The sequence below is a fragment of the Camelus dromedarius genome, chromosome 9 (genome assembly GCF_036321535.1).
Source record: "Camelus dromedarius isolate mCamDro1 chromosome 9, mCamDro1.pat, whole genome shotgun sequence".
In the NCBI taxonomy this organism is placed as follows: domain Eukaryota; kingdom Metazoa; phylum Chordata; class Mammalia; order Artiodactyla; family Camelidae; genus Camelus; species Camelus dromedarius.
The window spans coordinates 76,902,840-76,923,842 of NC_087444.1; the positions used below are offsets into that span (position 1 = coordinate 76,902,840).

General features: G+C 53.8%; 1 protein-coding gene across 2 annotated transcripts; it reads left to right on the forward strand.

Annotated features, from left to right (window-relative positions):
- The first annotated feature begins 2,037 nt into the window (after positions 1–2,037).
- Positions 2,038–19,174, forward strand: PRKCG (protein kinase C gamma). 2 transcript variants are annotated; one of them, XM_064489753.1, is made up of 19 exons: positions 2,038–2,143; positions 2,243–2,446; positions 2,826–2,857; positions 3,855–3,937; positions 7,588–7,699; positions 7,848–7,979; positions 8,531–8,687; positions 9,365–9,499; positions 9,776–9,863; positions 10,153–10,182; positions 12,134–12,286; positions 12,619–12,807; positions 13,668–13,759; positions 13,861–13,923; positions 14,055–14,193; positions 15,367–15,447; positions 16,539–16,646; positions 17,920–18,060; positions 18,283–19,174. In XM_064489753.1, the coding sequence occupies exons 2-19, from the start codon at positions 2,277–2,279 to the stop codon at positions 18,469–18,471; spliced, it is 2,094 nt and encodes a 697-aa protein (XP_064345823.1). In that variant the 5' UTR covers positions 2,038–2,143; positions 2,243–2,276; the 3' UTR covers positions 18,472–19,174. The 2 variants fall into 2 exon arrangements, with proteins under 2 accessions (XP_064345823.1, XP_064345824.1); XM_064489754.1 differs by lacking the exons at positions 2,038–2,143; positions 2,243–2,446; positions 2,826–2,857 and adding an exon at positions 3,317–3,336.
- The last annotated feature ends 1,829 nt before the right edge of the window (positions 19,175–21,003 follow it).

Consider the following 21,003-nt stretch of genomic DNA (forward strand, 5'->3'; position numbering starts at 1 on the left):
CTGCAAGGGAGGGAAGGGTCCCGCTGGAGGAGGGGGAGGGGCTAACTAGAACAGGCGTACGTCTTTTTGGTGAGGAAAAGGCTCCTTTTGATCTCTGCAGTGACCACCCCAGAATTCTGACTCACACCAGTCCCCACCTTCCCAAAGGGCGTCTTGCCCCCCACCCCGCTTCCCCATCCCGTGCTTGAACCCTTTCTGGAAGGCACCAGGCAGAACCCCTTAAGAACCTGGGGGTGAATGCTGGTAAGTAGAGAAAGAACCCAAGCAGAACTAGAATAGGGCGCGGTGGGATTGCTAGGTCAGTTTTAGGGGCCACCCCGCCCCCCATCCTCTGTCCTGGGGCACGGCAGAGGCCTGGAGGTGGCTGGAAAGTCAGTGGATCCTATGTTTGGGGGGCTAGGAGAAACCTCGGATACTCTTATCTCCCCTTCGGCTTCCGGGAGCTGGACCTGACTCCCAAAATTCCCAGAGAAGCTGTGATGGGCGTCCGGCGTACCCAGGCGCTGCGGCAGCGCCCCGCCCCGCTTCGCGAAGCATGCCGGGAGAGGAAGTTCTTGGCCGCGTTTGGAGAACGGCCAGTCCGCGGACCTAGACTACAAGTCCCAGAATGCACGGCACCCTGCAGCCCCGGGTGGGCCGTGGTTGCCCTTGGCAACAAAGCGGTTCTCCTCGGAGCCCGGACTAGGAAGCTCTCGGGAGCTGGGCGAGGGACGAAGCGCGACCAGAGAGGGAAGGGACGCTGGTGGAGGCACAGAGGGGGGAGACGGGAGGAGACCGACGGGGCCAACAATCAGACAGACCCTCCCAACCCCCTGACGGAGACGCAGAGTAGTACAGAGCCAGCAGGAGACTGGGACTGAATCACAGAGGGACGTGGAGGGAGGGAGAGGCCCCCAGAGATGAGAGAGATTCATAGAGCCAGGGAGACAAATAAAGTGGGTGAGAAAGGGACAAGGATAGAGTTGAGGCGGGGGGAGGGGGTGGAGGAGAGGGAGAGAGACCCCCAGCGACAGAGAGAGAGACTGACAGGACCAGAGAGTGGGCTAGAGAGAGGGACAGGCACAGAGACATACCGAAGGAGGAAGAGGCAAGCACGAACAGAGATTCGTAGAGACAGAGACAAAAGCATCTACAAAGACATGGACACGGAGGGAAAGGGATGGGGAGAGAGAAATAGAGGGAAATAGAAGAGGACAGACAGAGAAAGAGAGATTGACTCTCAAAGAGAAAGACATGGGGTGTTGGTGGCGGAGAGACAGATCCACAGAGCCAGAGAGACAGGGAGAGGAAGAGATTCAGGGAGACAGAAGTGCAAGAATTTATGGACAGGAAGAGACAGAGGGAGACTGATTCACAGTGAGACAGATACAAAGACCCAGAGAGGGTCACAGGATGAGTGACAGACATAAATGGAGACACACAGTGAAGAAAACAGAGAAATAAAAACAGAAATTTTCAGAGACAAGGAAAGGAACCCTGATCCACCCAGAGAAACAGGGAATGAATGCGCCAGAAATACAAGGAGAGGAACAGAGACCAAGGGAAAGAGACACTTCCGGAGGGAGGCATAGACGTACAAATTCACGGAAGTCCAGAGAGAGAAACTAAGACTCGGGTGGCATCAGAAAAAGTGAGACACCAGACCTTCCCACTGGATCTCAGCTCTAATACAAAGTTTGTGTAACGAAACACAGTGACAGACACAGAGCTCCGAGTGGAGTTGCAGTGGGCTAACAGACCCACCGAGGCACCCTAGTGAGGAGGAAGATGGGCCACGCGACAGATTGGGGAGGGGGCAGGGCACGGCTCAGAGGATGCCCCCTCCCTTCAGCCAGCCCCCAGAGTGGGTGTGCGCACGTGTGTGTGTTGAAGAGGGGAGGGCATTTGTCCCGAGTCTCAAGGAGGGGGGGACGCCTTTAAGCCGAAACCCCGCCCCTCGGTCGTCATAGCAACGCCTCCCCCCACCCGGGGCTCCAACATTTCAGCAGGTGCCTGAGCTGGAGCTCCCACCGCCGCCGCCGCCCGTGCCTCCGGCTCCTCCGCGCCCTTGCCCTCGGCTCCCAGCCTCACTCGCCCGCTCCCCCTGGCGGAGCCGGCGCGACCCGGGGTGCCGCTGCCTGCCCCTCGCGCTCAGCTCCTGGAGGTGCCTCGCCCCTCTCCTTGCCACCTCGGAATCTCCCGCTGGCTCTTTTGCTCTTCCAAGTCTCCGGCTCTTTGCCCTTCCACCTGTTTCCCCAGAAAGACAGGATCCTGGTCCCTGCTACGTTCCTGGGGCCATGGCAGGCCTGGGCCCCGGCGGAGGCGATTCAGAGGGGGGACCCCGGCCCCTGTTTTGCAGAAAGGGGGCTTTGAGGCAGAAGGTGGTCCACGAAGTCAAGAGTCACAAGTTTACCGCTCGCTTCTTCAAGCAGCCAACCTTCTGCAGCCACTGCACTGACTTCATATGGTGAGGGAAGGGGGCTGGGGACGAGGGGACTAGGGCTAAAGACCCCTGGCACCATATCCCTGAATGATGAGGAAAGAGGGGGCTTTGGCCCTAGGGTCAGAGGGGGCTGGGGGCCTGAACTCTTGGGTCAGAGGGAGGAGGGGCTGCTGTCCTGGACTTCTGGGTTTGAAAGAAGGGGCTGGGGGCCTGGAGTCCTGGGTCTGAGAGAAGAGGCTCTGGGAGCTAGAATTTCTGGGTTCTGTGAAAAAGAGGCACCTGGGGCTCAGACTCCTGGGTCTTGCAGGAGGAGGATGGGAGGATGCAGGCCTCCTGTGATGGGCAAAGGTGAGGGGGCCAGGTACCCTTTTCTGCACTGACCTCAGATCCTTGACTCTTACAGGGGGATTGGAAAACAGGGCCTACAATGTCAAGGTAAGAGCTGGGGACCTGGACTCCTGGGACCCTCAGGAGGGTGGAGGCTGGAGCCCCACAGCCTAGGCTGCTGAACACACGTGTTCTCTGGTCCCCAGAGAGGCGCGGGGGAGCCCGGGGCGGGGGGTGTGGCAGAGACACAGCCTGCAGTGGGGAGGGAGCTCTGACGGCGGGGCCACAGCGGAGGTGGTGCTGGGGGCCCCTCCCTCGGCCAGCTCCAGGTGGGGACAGATATTTGGAGAATCTGTTACCATGGAAACAGGGAGATTTGGAAAAGGGGAGCTGAAGGGAGGGGGGCCGGAGATGCAAAGTCAGAGTCCCCCCCAGACTGCCGTTTCCATGACAACACCAATCGTCCTAGGCAGGGGCAGGGCGGGTGGGGTCACCAATGGGCGAGTGGGGACCGGGTGGGGCCGGCAGTTATGGGGGCCGGGAGAGGGGGACGAGTCCTAAAACACCAGCTGCTACTGCTGACAACAGTGAGTCAGGAAGCGGGGCGGGCCGGCAGCAGCGCCCCCAGACTCACTTCTGCCCAAGTTGATGCTCTCTGTTCTGCCGAAGGACATCTCTCTGTGTTTTCTCTCTTCTAGTCTGCCTGCCTGTCTCCTTGCTTTCTTATCTCTGTCTGTGGGTCTGTGTCTGTCTCTGTCTGTCTCTGTCTCTCTCCCTGTCTCCCTTTGGCTGGGTGTATGCACTGGGCTCTCTGTGCTCTGTTTCTGTGATTCTCTGCATCTCTGTTTCTTTCTTTGGGTCCACCTTTTGAATTTCTGTCTCCAGTGCCTCTGCCTCTGTCTCTTTCTCTGTCTGTCTCTCTCTCTCTCTGCATGTCCAGGTCTCTCCTTTGATTTTTCCCTGTATTGAACCCTCTCTGTCTATCAGGATTTCTCTCTCTCTCTCTGGTTTTCTTTCTGTTGGGGTCTCTCCTTCTGTCTCTTTTTGATTTTCTGTCCATTGGATCCTCTCTCTGCCTCTGTGTCTCTATGACTCTCACCTTCAGTCTGCAGCTTTGTGGTTCATCGACGATGCCACGAATTTGTGACCTTCGAGTGTCCAGGCGCTGGGAAAGGCCCCCAGACAGACGTGAGTGCCCGGACACCTGGTTCTTCCTCCTCAGGCCGCACCCCCGCCCTCACCCCCTCGGCGTCCGTCCCAATTTCTCCTGCTATTTTTAAGGCTGGGAGGGGAGGGGGGCTGGAGAGATATGGAGAGCTAGTCTGGCCCAGATTCCCTGCCCTTGGCCTGGAAAGGGGGAATGAGAGGGGACTGAGACAGGCTGGGGACCCAAGTAGGGGACCAAGGAGGCAGGGGTAAGGGGACTTTGGCACTGGAGGAGGTGGGCTCTGATCCAGGAGTCAAGAGATTTTAAAAAATAGAGCTGAGGGAGAGAGAGAGAAATTGATGCAGGTACCAAGATCCTGAGATAAGACAGAGAGAGAATCTCAGGGATGCAGAAAAAGATAGACATCCAGACGGAGAGACTGAGGCAGAGTGACAGGAATGGAACAGAGACAGTGACACAGGAGGAAGGAAAAGAGGCCCCAGAGAGACTGAGAGAGTCAGAGGTGCAGATACCTGGAAAGAGAAACTGGAATAGAAAATGGAAGATACTCAGAACTGCTTAGGACGTGCTGAGGCGTTAGCGTGAGAGATCCTATAGTACATATGCACACACATGTGCCTATACAGACCCCTCCTGTGCACACACACATATACGCATATATGGACAACCCTGTGTGCACACACACATGATGTCCAGATTCCCCGTGTGCACACACATGTGCATACACAATTCCCCCATGTGCATATGCATATGCAGACCACCCCGTGTGCACACACATGTTCATGTGCAGATCACCTGCATGCACACACATATATGCATATACAAATCCCCTATGTGCACACACGTGTGTACAGATTCCTGTGTGCACATACATGTGCATATACAATTCCATGTGCACACACACATGTGCATGTACAGTTCCCCCATGTACACACATACAGATACACACAACCTCTCTCTCCTTCCTCCCCCCACAACATCAGGGCCTACAAGAACTGTCAACTCTCCTTGCCCATCCCTGATCCCTCCTTCACTTTCTGTCTGGCCATGGGGCTCCTCTCCCTAAACTTCAGTTTCCCCATCTATAAAATGGGGCTGACCATCTAGTGTTGACCAATAGAACTTTCCACAATGATGGAAGCATTCTGTATCTTCGCTGTCCAGCTACCAGCCTCCATAGCTAGCTGCCGAGGGATGGAAATCCAAATTCGATTTAATGTGAATTGATTTCAGTTTAAATTGCCACCTATGGTCAGGGCTACCGTATGGGGTGACATCAATCTAGATGCCTCCAGGCTTGTTTTGACAGTTCAGTGAAGTCAGGCAGGTTAAGAGTCTAGCCCAGGGTGTGACACAGGGTTGAAGATGGTTTTAATGATTAGCAGATGGAGAAGGAAGCAGAATGACAAAGAGGGAGGGAGGGAGATGGCCACAGAAGTCCGTGAGGCCTTTTGCCAGCTTGTCAGATCAAGAAAACTGAAGTTTACATAGAGGATGTGACTTCAGAGAACGTATATTGAGCACCACTGTCTACCAGCACCTGTATCTGTTACGACTGGCTCTCTTGCTGCCCACCTCCAGCACCAGCACTACATCTGACTTTTCCAATGCTCCTTGCATGCACTCATCAGGTATCTTGTATCCAGTATAGAACTGAATCCACGCAACAGCTTATGTTAGGTTTCGTTCCCGTCTTCACCTGAGAGAGGTCCTGAGCCAGGGCACCTGGGCTTGACTCCCACCTCCACCATGTGCGGGCTCTGTGACCTTTTGGAAGGTCATAGTTTACCTCTCTGCACCTCTGGAGTTCCTCATCTGTAAAATGACAATGATGGCCATCCCCTCACCTTTAGGGACTAAATGAGTCAAATACGTGGGACAGCACTTGGTACACAGCAAAAGACGAAAGATTGATGATTTCCATTGCAAAATTGTTCCTATTCCCAACGAGGAAACTGAGGGAAATAGTGAGGATGAGGACTTTCCTGATACCACTCTGGGTTTCTCTTTCTTCGTGAAGCCTTGAGCTTTCCATCTTGTTGTGGGCAGCGCAGATCAAGGGCTGAAGAGGTGCTCGGTGCGTGACGAGCATGACGTCGCTTAGTCTCCACCAGTGCCCTTTCCAGGAGGGCTCTGGCTCCGTTTAACAGGGAGGAAGCCTGAGCCTCTAAAGAGGGTGGTGTGGGGGGGCGGGCCTAGCTCAGTGGTAGAGCGCATGCCTCGCACGCACAAGCCCTGGGTTTAATCCCCAGTACTTCCATTAAAAAAACAAACAAACCTAATTACCTCCCCCACCCCACAAAAAAACTTTAAATAAAATGAAAATAAAAAGGGCAGTTTGGAGGGAGGCCACACAGCTGGGTAGTGAGCAGAGTCAAAATCTAGCCTCTGGTCTTTCCCAGTACCGTGTCCTTTTTAGTAGCTCCTTTCACCTCCTATGTCAGGTGTCCTGCTGGGAATTTTCACCCACAGTATCTCATTTTGTGCAGTAGGAACCCTTTGGACTAGGGTCAGCTGAAGATCTTTAGAGATCCAGAGCATTAAAAGTGATCACGGCCACTGCCAGCACCCTCTTTCCACCAAGTAGGATTCAAAATATCATCCCCACTAAACCGTAAAATAAATGGAAGTCCCAGAATGCCCTGAATTTCCACCCTAGGATAACTCTTGCAATGCATTCCTAGAAAAAGGCAAATATCAAATTATCTAACACTCCGACATTGCTGAGGGTGGAAGGAGGGATGTTTTACTGGTATCCTAAGTGCATGCTTAATTAGACTCGACATTTAGCAGTGCTTCAAGATATAGATTGTTTACTTCCACCTGGCAGAGGAGGATGCTGGGGCTGAAAAGTGGGCATGTACTTGCCTGAAATCACGCAGCTGGGAAGTGGCCTGCCTCTTAATTAAACCCAGGGCTACATGAGGACTGCAATAAAATCACTAATAATAACCATAGCAGTGGGAACAGCAGTAAAAGTAACAGTACCGAGCACATTTAACAGGCCAGGCCCTGCTAAGGGGTTTACACCTAATCTTTCATTTAGGTTGCCTGAGGCCTTAAAACTGAGAGGTCATAGTCTCCACTCCACAAGGGGCTCAGAGAAGGCAGATTATCAGGGGGCAGACATTGAGGGAGGCTGACAGTGAATAAACTGGGGTTCATGGTGGCCCACAAGTCCTCAAAGAACAGTTTGTGGAAGGCTGAGGTGGGTAGGGACTATGGGACGTTGGAAACCTCCCCTCGCTTCAGGTTCATCCCAAGTGCCACCGTGTTTTGAAATCTTCTCTGATCAGCCTGTTTCAAAATTCAGTTCCCCCCACCCCAGCAACCCACTTGCCTGCTCCATTTTTGTCCAGAGCACCTGTTAGCATCCATCGTACTGTATATTTTATTTATCACGTTCATTTTCTGTCTCCCAGCACTAGAAAGTAAACTCCACATAGACAGGAGTTTTTATTTGTTTCGTTTTGTTTTGTTTTGTTTTGCTTTTTCATGGCTAGGTCCCAGCTCCAAGAACAGTAGGAGCTTAATAAATATTGTAGAGTGAGTGAGTGAGGTGAAGCAGCAGGAAGACTGGGAGAGCAAGGAGGAAGGAGGAAGGGTATAAAGGGATGCTCTTTTAGGACACCCTCCCGACCCCTTCTGATCGACTCCTCCCTGCCCCCAGGATCCCCGGAACAAGCACAAGTTCCGTCTGCACAGCTACAGCAGCCCCACCTTCTGCGACCACTGCGGCTCCCTCCTCTACGGGCTGGTGCACCAGGGCATGAAATGCTCCTGTGAGTCTACGCTTTCCGCGCCTGCCAGAACTTGGCGCTTCCCGGGCCCTTGCCAAAGGGCAGGGTCGGGGTTTCGGGGAATGCTGGGGAATGGAGTCTGGCGTTGGGGCTGGGGCCTGAAGTGCCCGTCCGGGTTTCGTCCCCACAGGCTGCGAGATGAACGTGCACCGGCGCTGTGTGCGCAGCGTCCCCTCTCTGTGCGGTGTGGATCACACCGAGCGCCGCGGCCGCCTGCAGCTGGAGATCCGGGCTCCGACCTCGGATGAGATTCACGTCACGGGTGAGCCCCGCCCCCTCGCCTGGCCCCGCCCCTTTAGCCAAGCGTGAGGGACCCATGGAATTCACCTGAGCTGCCTACCTCCCAACCCGGGAAGCCCACTCCCCTCTCGCAGGTCACGCCCACACTCCTGACCCCACCTGCAAAGGCTGAGCCCCACCCTGCCACGCCCCTTCTAGCTGGACACCAGGCCTCCAGCCTCGCCTCTGGCGACTTTCTGTCCCTCTTAATGACTAGGCACCCAGGTCCTCGAGAGGCAGGGATGAGAAAGGACCCAATTCAGAGGAGGCTCAGGTTACTACTGGTGATACGGCCAGGGTCCTGGCTCCTGGGTCCTAGTGGAAAAGGGGCTTTGGGTCTGATCTCTGGGTCACTACCTGGGAAAGGGCTTCGTGCCCTGCCTCCCGAGTGCTGGAGAAGCAAGAGATCAAAGCCAGCTAGCCATGAGAAACGAGGCTGGAAGACCGGAATTCTTGATTGCTGACTAGGGGAGGGCTAGGGAGCCTCTTCCTCCATCTCTAAACCCGTCTACCCTCCTCCGCCTTCTCCCCCAGTTGGCGAGGCCCGTAACCTCATCCCAATGGACCCCAATGGTCTGTCTGATCCCTATGTGAAACTGAAGCTCATCCCAGACCCTCGGAATTTGACAAAACAAAAGACCCGGACGGTGAAAGCCACGCTAAACCCTGTGTGGAACGAGACCTTTGTCTTGTGAGCCTCGGGCGCAAGGGAGGCTGTGATGGCTGATCTGAGGGTCCTGGCGGCCTACAAGACCCCAGAGAACAGCTGGTGGGAGGTGTTTGGATAGAGGGAACCTCAAAAAGGGCAGAAAAAGGTGGTGGGAGAAGAAAATGGAGTGAATGAGGGAGAGGGATGGAGATAAAGAAGGTGAGAGACAGACAGACGTCTATGTGTTTAATCTCCATCAAATCCCACTGCTTCGGAGTGACACAGATCAGAGAAAGACAGACAGACACAGACTCAGAAGAAGAGAGACAAACCCAAAGAGAATCACAGATGGAATGGGAGGGGGGAGTGATGTGTGGGTGGCCGGGGGAGAAAGAGAAGCCAACTGACAGAAAGACAGAAGGACAGATCTGGAGGGAGGAGAGGGGCCCTGAGCGTAGGAGAGATCTGGATAGAGAGGCCAGGAGACAGGGATGGGGACAGGCCAGGGAGGGAGGGAGGGAGACTGAGACCCGAGTGGTCTAGGTTTACTTAGGGGCCAGGGAGGGAGAGAGACCCTCTTCCAGAGGACCAGGTGTAGGAAGACAATTTATGGAGCAGGAGAGGCCCCAGCTCACTGAGTTCGCCTCCTCCAGCACCAAGGATGGGGAGGTGGGGGAGCCACGAGCTGGGCCCCTCACTGCACCCCTCCCTTCCCGCAGCAACCTGAAGCCGGGGGACGTGGAGCGCCGGCTCAGCGTGGAGGTGTGGGACTGGGACCGGACTTCGCGCAATGACTTTATGGGTGCCATGTCCTTTGGCGTCTCGGAGCTGCTCAAAGCGCCAGTGGACGGCTGGTGAGAGCCTGGGCGGGGCCTCCGCCCCCGCATCTCCGTCTGTTTGTGGTCTCTCCCCTTCTAGGCCACTATCTTCTCTCTACCTCTCTGTCCTTCTTTTTCCCCTTTTCCCCCGTCCCTCTCTCCTTATCTCACTCTTTCTCTCTCCATCTCTGTCTCTCTGTCTCTTTCCCCCCTTCTGATGTCTCTGCCTTTCCTGTGGGTGCCCTCCCCCACCCCTCCCCAACCGTCTCCCCTATTCCTCCTGCCCTGCTCTGGTCTCTGTCTGTATGTCAGGTACAAGTTACTGAACCAGGAGGAGGGCGAATATTACAATGTGCCGGTGGCTGATGCTGACAACTGCAGCCTCCTCCAGAAGTTTGAGGTACCCAGACCCTGGCTTCCCCACGGAAAGCCCAGCCCAGCCTCCCATGGTTCAGTTGGCCTTTCCCAAACTACCTCTGTTTGCCCGCTGATCCTCGGCCTAAAACTCCCAGAAGATCCCGGAGTTCCTTCTTCTGCTTTTCCAGGGGCCCCCTGCCCTAGGGTCTGATGAGAACTCAAACTTCTATCCATCCCCATGGCTTGGAGGTCTGGGGGCCCCCACCCCCTGCTCTAGGGCAATCTCCTACCTCTCTGGGGGCTCTGACGTGGGGCTCTTTCTTCTCCCCCAGGCCTGTAACTACCCCCTGGAACTGTATGAGGTGAGTAGAGCTGAGGCCTGGAGTGGAAACTGCTTAATTCCTGTGGTCTGGATCCCACGCCCACCTCCCACCCCTCTGATGCCTGTCCTCATGTCCATGCACACGGGCGGGGCACATAGCTGGCAGTGGGTCTTGGCTTGCTGAGCAATCCTGGCTCTCCAGAGGTGAATCTGACCCTCAGGCAGCTCCCCAAGGTAGGGACACAGTGACAGATATTTAGATTCCAGGATGATGTGCTAAATTAGAGGTAGCCCAGGGAACTGAAGAAGCATAGAGGAGGCACTAACCCAGCCTGGGTTGGGGGTTGCGGGGGGAGGTGGTCAGGGAGGGCCTCCCTAAGGAGATGACAGCTGAATTGCTCCTTGAGTTTTTCTGTCTACTTATCACTGTGGCCTCTCTCTCCTCCATTGTGTGGCCTCTCTCTCCTCCATTGGTTTTTTCACTTACTGAACACCTCTTTCCTGAGGTTTCACATAAACCATGCCCTATTCTGGGAGTAGAATCAGGCCATTCCCTGGGGAGTTCCTCTTTCAAAGCAGGAGAAATCTACAGATAGAGAAGGAATGTATATGATAATGAAAATGGCCTTGGGCACTGGGGAGTCCTAAGAAGCACCTGGCAGGACCAGAGAGAGTCCCAGATAGCTTCCTAGAGAGGATGTGCTGGGTTCCCCAGGCAAAGAAGAGGGAGACCAGATTTTCAGGTCAAAGGAAGGATTGCTTTCTCCCTCATTTATTCTTTCAAAACACATTTTCTTGAGCACTCTGTGTCCAAGGAATGGTTTGAGTCACTGGGGACATAGCCAGAAACAAGAAGAGAGAGAAAAAATAAATCCCTGCCCTCATGGGGGCTTACACTCAGAGAAAGACATTAAACAAAATAAAGGAGCAAATGAGAATGTGTGAGAAGGTGATGAGTGATATGGAGAAAAATAAACATTAAGGAGGCTAGGGAGTGCAGCTGGGGAAAGTTTCTGTGATTTTAATGGCAGTGAGCAGAGAAGGCTTCACTGAGACAGTGACTGTTGGGCAAACCGAGAGAGTGAGCTATGAGGACAGTGGAGAGCTTTCCAGGCAGAGGGAAGATCACATGCAAAGGCCCTGAGGTGGGAGCAATGTCTTCACAGCAAGAAGGTGAGATGCTAGAGCCGAGGGAGGGGTGAGGGTGGGAAGAAGTAGGAGATGGAGTCAGAGAGGGAAGAGGTGGGGGACAGCTTGGTCATTTATTGGAAGGATTTGGGTTTTAAACCCAGTGAGATTGGAAGGGCATTGGAGGTGACCTGAGAGGATTTAAATTTGGACAAGATTTAAATTTGGACAGCCTCAGTGTAGAGAATAGGTGTAGAAAAGTGAAAGAAACTATTGTGAAGACCCAGAGGGGAGTTGCTGGTAGCTTGGCTCAGGAGGACAATGGTAGGAAAGGTGTTCAGATTCTGCATATGCTCTGGAGGTTGAACAATAGAACATGCATCCAGTACCCATCTCCTGAGACCTTCATCTACTCAACATCTTCTTGCTAAAACCCCAGCCACATGCTGGGTGATGGTGAAGAAACAGAAAATAGGGAGACAGGCTCTGGCTTTAATGGATTTTGATTTCTGGCTCTGCTTTTTACCTGCTGTGTGACTTTGGGCAAGTTACTTAATGTATCTGTGTCAGTCTCCTCTTCTCTAAAATGGGGAGCAGTAGGGTGATAAGGATTTTCCAGAGGATTAATGGCATATACTAAGCTATCTAAGTGCTACTTGAATAATAAATAAACCCTCCAGGCCATGGGAAATTAGAGAAAGTTCTTAAGTCAAGGAGGAGGGTGGAGACAACATTTTTTCTCCATCTTCCCATCTGTCCATTTCTCCCCATCCCTTTTGTCCTTGGATGCTGTCTCTCTTCGGGATACCTCCTTATCCCCTTCTGGGGTCTGACTACCTCCGGATCTCTCCCCTTTCTCACAGAGGGTACGGATGGGTCCCTCTTCCTCTCCCATCCCCTCCCCATCCCCCAGCCCCACCGACTCCAAGCGCTGTTTCTTCGGGGCGAGCCCTGGACGTCTGCACATCTCCGACTTCAGCTTCCTCATGGTTCTGGGAAAAGGCAGCTTTGGGAAGGTTGGATTTCTGGGGCTCTGGGGGAAGGGGAGGATGTCTGAGGAGGGGTCAGGGTTCTGGTTCTTAGAGATGAAGTGGTGGTGGAGGGACTGTAGGCTGTTGAGTCTCCAAAGAGGGTTTGATGGGGCCTCTTGTGTTGCTGGAGAGGAGATGTGTAAACATGTGGATAATTTTCCCTGAGAGAGTGGTTAGCAAAGTTGGGGCACCGGGTCTCCTGAGAGGGAGAGGGCGGACCTGGGATTCCTTTGCATTGTGTCCCTGAAATGGAGGGGCAGAGACCTGCCCCATTGGGTTCCCAAAACTGACTGGGCCTTTCTGGCCTCTGTCCCTAGGTGATGCTGGCAGAGCGCAGGGGCTCCGATGAGCTCTATGCCATCAAGATCCTGAAGAAAGACGTGATTGTCCAGGATGATGACGTGGACTGCACCCTGGTGGAGAAACGCGTGCTGGCCCTGGGGGGCCGAGGCCCCGGAGGCCGGCCTCACTTTCTCACCCAGCTTCACTCCACCTTCCAGACCCCGGTAAGAAAAGAGAGGGGAGAGGCTGTCTCAGGACCACCCCCCACTGGATGGATCAGGCATTTGCTTTGAGATTCTGAGTTTATGGCAGGGCCAAAGACCTCTATGAACTCTGATTGGACGTGGCCGGCTCTTCAGTGGGTGTGGCCAGAATTCAGGTGCCCTGAAGGGGCGTGGCCAGGAGACTAGGATTCCCCAAGTGGGCGTGCCCTGACCCAGCTAAGTCTTGAGTGGGTGTTTTTTGAGTAACAGCTTCTGGAGTAAAGGAGTTCGTGGAGAACACCTTCCGAGTGAGCTTGCCTACAGCTGGGCTCTGGGTAATGAGGTTGTCACTCTTGGATTCTGAGTTTAGGACTGGTCAAACACAGTATTTCCCCAAGACTGTGTCATGGGACAAAAAGTCCAGAACCATCAGAGGTTTGAGAGGGTGTGACTCTACTTCCAAGAGCTCTGAAGGGATGAGCCAGCTTCCTGGATTTTTTTTAATTAATATTAATTGCAAGTGAGGCCTGAACAACTTTGATTCCTAACAGGTGGCCAGGATTGCATATGCATGTGGGTGAATATGGAAAAAGGTTTCAGTATTCCTCGGGTTTCAAGCGAATGGTGGGCCTCAGTCTTCAATTCTGAGAAGCAGGGACCAGAACGCCTGTTCGGAGTAACAGGGGATGGGGTGGGTGAAGATTCTGAGGTGGCCGGTTCAGAATCTTCGGGGCCACCAGGTGGGCATAGACAATTGCTCTCTGGATATCTGACTGGGTGGATGCAGAGCCTTCCACGTTTGTCTTGAACGGGCAGGAATGGATGTTTCCTAACCCTGGTGGGCGTGTCCTTGCCTCTGAGTCCCTTTCACTCCTCCCCAGGACCGCCTGTATTTTGTGATGGAGTATGTCACCGGGGGCGACTTGATGTACCACATTCAGCAGTTGGGCAAGTTTAAGGAGCCCCATGCAGCGTAAGTCTTGGCCAACGTGGGGGGTAGGGGGCGGGGGGCGGGTAGGTGGAAGGCAGTGGGGTCCAGCCTCTGACCTTCTGACTCCCCACCCCCTCCTCCAGGTTCTACGCAGCAGAAATCGCCATCGGCCTCTTCTTCCTTCACAATCAGGGCATCATCTACCGGTGAGCAGTCCCCGGCCTTTCAGTGGAGAGAATCCGATCCTTATAGGGGAAGGGAATTAAACTAAAGGTTCTAGCCTGTTGAACTCTGCCCTTCCTGCAATTCCTACCCACTCCACCCTACTCACCCCCAGGGACCTGAAACTGGACAACGTGATGCTGGATGCTGAAGGACACATCAAAATCACTGACTTTGGCATGTGTAAGGAGAACGTCTTCCCCGGGACCACAACTCGCACATTCTGTGGGACCCCAGACTACATAGCCCCCGAGGTAACCCTACCTCCCCTGCTCTTGGCTTTCTTCAAGTTCACTGAGTGGGTGTGGCAGACTGTCTAGTGTTCATAACAGGGGGGCCTGACCCTGGGATCTTTACGAGAGTCATGGGTGTTGCAACAGTGAGCAGCACAGAGGCTTACACATGGAGCATTGTAAGTGGGCGGAGCTGGGTCTCTAAATAGGCAAAGTGGGTGGGACCTGTGGGTGAATGTTCTAAAGAGCAGGACCAGCTCTTAAAGATTCTAAAAGAACAGGAAGACTCTCAGTTACTGGACTGTTCTAAGAGGGTGGAGATGATTTCCAGTGTACTCTGAGTGGGTGGGGCCCAGCCTCCATGAGCACTAGGCATGTGGAGGCTGTCTCCTGAATATTTCAAGTGGGCAGAGAATGCTCTGACTTTCGGGGGGGGTGGTGGTTAATGATCTGACTGTATATGAGTAGATTGAGCACATGTCCTGACTTTTCTCACTTGAAGGAGGAGGTGAGGTTGGTGGTGTGGTCCTTGATCCTTCTTGGCAATGTCTTCTTGACCTTTCTTCTATGCCAGTGCCCTAGTACTCAATGCCAATGGTTTCAAACCATAGCTGATGATCAGAATCACTTGGGAAGATTTAGAGACACACACACATCTTCCTGCTTCTAACTCTGGTTTATTGTGGTTAGAATTCTGCCGGGTTGGAAACATCTATTTTAAAGAGCCCCCTAGATGAATCTGGTATGTATCCAGATTTAAGACACCCTGGTATCTGAAATTCTGCCCTAAGTACCTGATATTGTAAGGAGAGAGTCCAGTTACCTAAACATCTAGATGGGTAGGACTTGTGACTGGCCCTTAGGTAGCTGGTTTTTTGTTTGTTTGTTTGTTTTTTGGAGGTACTGGGGACTGAACCTAGGACCTCATGCATGCTAAGCACACACTCTACCACTGAGCTGTTACCTTTCCCCCAGATAGTCTTTTTATTTTGGACCAAAGGAATGTCCTAAGTAGGTAGAGTTTGTTTCCCAAATTCTCCAAAGGATGGAGATCTGGCCAAAGTGTTCTGAGTGGGAAGGGTTTGTACTGAAAACACTTAAAGTGGGTAGGGTTCTCAGGTGGTGAAGCCAGAGGGACTTTATGTTTTTTAAAGCACAAATCATAATTCCTTGCCTTCCTTGCTTCCCTGCCAGATCATTGCCTACCAGCCCTATGGGAAGTCTGTTGACTGGTGGTCCTTTGGGGTTCTGCTGTATGAGATGTTGGCAGGACAGGTAAAGGAAGCTGGGGAGAGGCTGGCTTTGCTAAAGGCAGCACAAAGTGGGTGCCGCCTGTTACATGGACACTATTTCAGGAAAAGCAGGTCAGGAAGAGATGCCTATAGGCTAACGTGGTGTGCTAAGCTGTGGGGAGGCCGTGCCACATGCGAGAGCGCTCTCCATGGTCCTGAAGCATTATCATCCCACAGGCTAGGGGTTCTTCAACTTTTTATGTGCCACAGACCCCCTACCAAGAATAATGTTTTTAAAAGCATGAAATAAAATAATAGCATTATAAAATAAGCCAATCATATTGAAATATGGTTATCAAAATGTTAAAAGTTTAATTGAGTCTCATTTAACCAACTAAGTAAATTTGACTTAAATGTGTGTGGTTGTCTAAATATATTAGAATATGGACATACACGTGGCTTCCTACTAATAAATTAAATGGTAATACTTCACAGAAATAAGAGGTAAATAGGAAGGTCTACCAGTAAATCTGAGTAGAGATGACTGATATTTTGAGATATCTGCAACTCTTGTATGATAAGAAAATACCTGATATCCATTGGTGATGAAGTCACAACTACTACTGCTGTGGTTTGTCGCCTACATTCATACTTGAAGGGGCTGCTGAATTTCAGTTAGAGATTTTAAAAAATAAAGATGCATTTTTCTCCTGTCCAAGTTTACGAACCCCCTCATTTGTATAAACAGACCCCCTAGAACCCACATTACAAAGCCTCGCCTGGGCACTGCTTTTCCTAACCCCAGAAGACTGGAGGACACTCAACTAACTAGGAGATGGATTTTTACAGCTTTTCCTGCAGTTTTTCTCTCTTCTATTTAACTGACATATTGCCTAATTAGCACCCTGCTGATTTACATAGCAGATAAAGAGAGAGGGAGCAGCAAAGAGGTGCAGAGAGCTGAAGCATCTGAGATAGAAAATAAGAGAGTCTGAGACTGAGAAAGATACAATTTTGGTGGTTTGGTCAAATTTCCCCCTAGGAATTTAGCAGGGGTGGTGTGTGTTCATGGTGGGTGATGGCGGGAAGGTAGTTTGTCAAGTCTCTCACTCTTTGTCCTCTCTACTTCCTTAGCCCCCCTTTGATGGGGAGGACGAGGAGGAGTTGTTCCAGGCCATCATGGAACAAACTGTCACCTACCCCAAGTCACTTTCCCGGGAAGCTGTGGCCATCTGCAAGGGGGTGAGAGCCCCCTGACTCCCAGATTCTCTGGACCCACAGCTTATACACCCCACTGCTGCCAACTGGGGCTGCCACACAGGGCCTCTATGCACATTAGAAATCTCCCACTCCTCAAGTCCCTTTACTTCCATCTGCTGAAAAAGTTTATACAGAGATTTTGTTAGAACGATAGATAATGTCCTGCCCTGCTGCCACCTCCCATCCAAGGATGGCCTCTACCCCATCCTCCTCTGCTGTCCCCACTTCCCAGCTCACTCCAGAAAGTGCTAGATGGCCAGGGCCTTCCTCTCCAGCCCTGGGTGGGTCGGATGAACCTGACTTCTGCCATTTTTCTTCCTGCAAGCAAATCAGCCGAACTCTGGGAGCCCCAGTCTCCTCCTCTGGGGTTGGGGAGTTAAGGGAGGAGGAAAAGGCTAGCCAATGGCAGCCTTTTGACAGGTGTCAGTTAGCACACTTCTGCTTCTAGCTCCTGTCTCCATGTCCCTCTGACTGTCTCTCTCTGGGTTTCTGTCCCATCCCTCTGCCTCCATCGGCACTTGATGGGGCTTTCTGTGTCTCTATCTTTTCTGTGTCCTTTGGGATCTCTGTCCACCTTTTGCACCTTTGTCCTCCTCTCTCTGGGTCTCTCTCCTACCCTTTCTCTGAGTCCTTACCCTCAAATCGGGTCTTTATCCCTCTCCCTGGATGTTTGTCTCCTGGGTCTCCGTCCCCCTCTCTTTTTCCCCCACCTCTGCCCCTGCACCATCTCTACCTTCTCTGGGTCTCTGTCCTCCCCACTGAGTAACCCCTCTCTCTGGATCTCTATTCCCCATTTTCTCTGGGTCTTCAATCTCTCTCTCTCTCTCTCTCCCCTTCTCTCTCTCTCCCTCTCTCTCTCTCTCCCTCCCCCTCCCTCCCTCCCTCTCCTTCCCTCTTTCCCTCTTTCCCTCCATTCCCCCACCTTGGGTTCTTCCACCCCTCTTTCCCCTCTTCTCTTTCTGGGTTTCTCTGCCCCACACACTCTCACACCTTGATTCTGCTTCTTTCTTTGTCTGTCCCTGGGTCTCTGGGTTTGGATTTCACCTACCCCATCTCATTCATCCCCCCTCCCTCTTTCTCCCTCTCTTCTTTCCCCTCCCTCCCCCTCCCTCCGCTTCCCTTGCTGTTCATTCTGGATCTCTGTGCTTGTGTCTCTCTGTTCCTCCTTCCTTGTCTTCCTCTCTCTCTGTCGGTCTCTGGGCCTCCCTGTCTGGGACTCTGTCTGTCCGTCTGTCTCTTTCTGTGTTTCCCACAGTTCCTAACCAAGCACCCAGCAAAGCGCCTGGGCTCAGGGCCAGACGGAGAACCCACCATCCGAGCTCATGGCTTTTTCCGCTGGATCGACTGGGACCGGCTGGAACGACTGGAGATCGCGCCTCCGTTCAGACCCCGCCCGGTCAGTCACCTTCTGGAAACAAAACCTTGGCCTCTGGGGATGGGATACCCCTGAGTTCCAATACCTATATGTGGAGATGGGGTGGGGTTCCCTGTGGAGACACCCTAAAGAGAGATGCAGAGGCCATGAAGGTTGTGCAGAGGAGACAGGAGATGGATATGGGGACATAGACACTCCAGGAGCGGGCAGAACTTCATGTTTCCCTCGCGTTGTTTCCCACAGTGTGGCCGCAGCGGCGAGAACTTCGACAAGTTCTTCACGCGAGCAGCGCCAGCGTTGACACCGCCAGACCGCCTAGTTCTGGCCAGCATCGACCAAGCCGATTTCCAAGGCTTCACCTATGTCAACCCGGATTTCGTGCACCCAGATGCCCGCAGCCCCATCAGCCCAGCGCCTGTGCCAGTCATGTAATCTCACCTGCTGCCACTAGGTGTCCCCATGGCTCCCTCTGCCACGCCTGCCTTACTTCCCCACCCCCTTTCCAATTCTAGATCTTGTTCCCCAGCATTCTGGCCTCTGCCTCCTGGGTTCTAGATGCCCCTCCCCAGCGTTCCTGGCATTCTAAACTCCATACAGTCTCTAGAGCCGGACCGTGTTCTAGATTCTGCCGCGTTGAGCCCTAGATTCTGACCTGCCTCAGTGTTCAGGACTCCGCTCCATCAAGTTCCAGAACCACCAACACCATCCCAACTCTACTGAGTTCTAGACTCCATCTTGCTAGAATCTATGCCTCGCCTTTCTCCTCCTCCCCTGGGAAATAGTCTCATGTGGTGGAACTATTCCAGACTCTGATTCCAGAATAATCCCCTCCTCCAAGGCCCCACCTACCTGCACTGCATTCTGGAGTAAGTGGGAGGCTGTGCCCCCATGCTCCAGCACCCCACTTCTATGCTCTGGAGACTCCTGGGATGTATGGAGGATTCTTTCCCCAACTGTTCCCAGTCAGCTTTTGTCCTAGACTCCCCCATTCTAAACCCATCACTGCATGGCTCCAGTCTTGCTCGGAACCCTACCCCCACCCCAATGCCTGCCACTCTTGGGGATTCTCCCCCTCTCTTCTTCTTTGCCTCTCCCACCTGGCCACAGCTGCTGGAGAATAAATTTGGGATGCTGATGCTGAAGTGTTTGGATGTTTTCTTCTAAGCTTGGAGAATGAAGGGGGTGTGGAGCTGGGACAATGACTGTATATAGAAATAAACAGAGAGAGAAAGAGACAGAGAGATAGAGACTGGGGAGGGGACAGCAGAGAGAGAGGGGGAAAGCAGAGACCCATAAAGTGAGAGAAAATACCCATGGCATAAGAACAAAGAATAGAGACTTGGAGAAAGCAGGGACTCAGAGAGAGAGAGGGAGAGAAAGAGCATCGCAGAAAGGACCAAAGTGGACGAGTGCAGAAAGAGGCAGAGATGAACACACAGACCACTGAACGTGTTAGGTAGAGACCCCAGGCACAGAGACTCAAGCACGCACATACTCACCCAGAACAATACACAAGCACGCGCGCACGCGCGCGCACACACACACACACACACACAAACCCAGAGGCTGGGAGGTCCTGAAAGGGAGGATGAGAGACCCCGAGATTGATCAGAGGGAGCAGCTCCGCGACAAGAACCCAAAACAACCAGAACTTGTGAGCCTAAGGACTAGCAACCGAGGCACACGGCAGGCGAACGCGCCCTCTGCGCCTCTTTCCCTTGACCCACTTGCGAGTGGGGGAGTGGCTAGGACAGCCCGAATAGACTACACTTTCCAGCAGACACCGCGGGAGGACCCTTCCCCCAGGTGCAGCCTCCGCCGCCAGGGCTGATGGGATGTGTAGTCCCTGGACTCGGACAGGCCAGAGGAATGGTGTGCCTCTGTCTGTGTGTTTGGAGGGGACTGAGCCCCAGAGCTTTGCAGGCTCCCTCGGGAGCCGCTGTGTCTCTTTGCTCCTGCAGGCTCTTGGGTTTCTGGGACCCAGACCAGTTGGATGCTGGCGCTCCCCCTGTCTCCCGCAGCACCGCCACGGTCGCCCCCATCCGGTGCCCGCAGCCCCCAACCCGTACTCCGACCCTCGGCGGGCGGCCTGCCCCTTTAAGAGTGGCCCCGCTGACATCACGGCTGGGTGGGGGGTGGGGGGTGCTGGCCCGGCTCCCGGCTCCGCGGCGGCTGCAGGACCCGGCTCCGCTCTGCGCCCGCCTGCTGCTCAGGGGACCCCGGCCCGGGACGCCTCCTCCCGCCTCCTAGACCCCAGACTTCGCCCCCGCAAAAGCCCCAGTCTTTTTCAGGGGACCCCCAGGATTGCCCCTGCTGTCTCTCCTTCTCAGGGTCTCTCTCTCTCTTTCTCTCTCGCTCTCGTACTCGCTCTCTCTCTACCTCAAGGTCTCTGGATCTCAGAGTCTCTTCGCGCAAGGCCTCTGACCGTCTACCTGTCTCTCTCTGTCTCTGTGACCTCGCCACTTCGAGGACCCCAGAGTCTCTGAGCCTGGGCGAAGAGAGGGTGTCCTAGACTCGATCTCTGCCTCTCTTTTTCTCTGTCTCTTTTAGGCCATCTCTGTATCTCCTCCAGTCTCCAGCCCTGCAAGACTTAGAATTTCTCAGCCTCGAGGTCTCGGTGTGACTCGGGACTCTCGGCTCTGTCTCTCTGTCTGTGTGCCCCTGCCCATCTAGGGCTCTCTGCCTCCGTTTCTATTCTCTCTCGCTCCCAGCCTCCCCCATTCTCAAGACCCATCTCCCTCCCTCCCTGCATCCTTTCCCCTCTCCTTCCCTGCCCCTCCCCTCCTCCGCAGTAGCCAATGAGGGGCCGCGGGTCCCAGCTCCCGGCGTCGTCCGCCGAGTGAGGCCGCGGGCGCGGGGGGTGGGGGGTGGGAGGCGGGAGGCCGGGAGGGGGCCGGGACGCCGGGCTCCGGGGCGGGGGCGGGGGGCGCGGGCACCAGCGACCCCGGCGGCGGCGGCGGCGGC

What these genes read in the sequence shown, in the direction of transcription:
- PRKCG (XM_064489753.1), top strand. Translation starts at nt 2,277, where the DNA reads ATGGCAGGCCTGGGCCCCGGCGGAGGCGATTCAGAGGGGGGACCCCGG. An exon ending in TTTAAGGAGCCCCATGCAGC is followed by an intron (nt 13,760 to 13,860) that starts GTAAGTCTTGGC and finishes CCCCTCCTCCAG; the next exon opens with GTTCTACGCAGCAGAAATCG. An exon ending in CTCCGTTCAGACCCCGCCCG is followed by an intron (nt 18,061 to 18,282) that starts GTCAGTCACCTT and finishes TGTTTCCCACAG; the next exon opens with TGTGGCCGCAGCGGCGAGAA.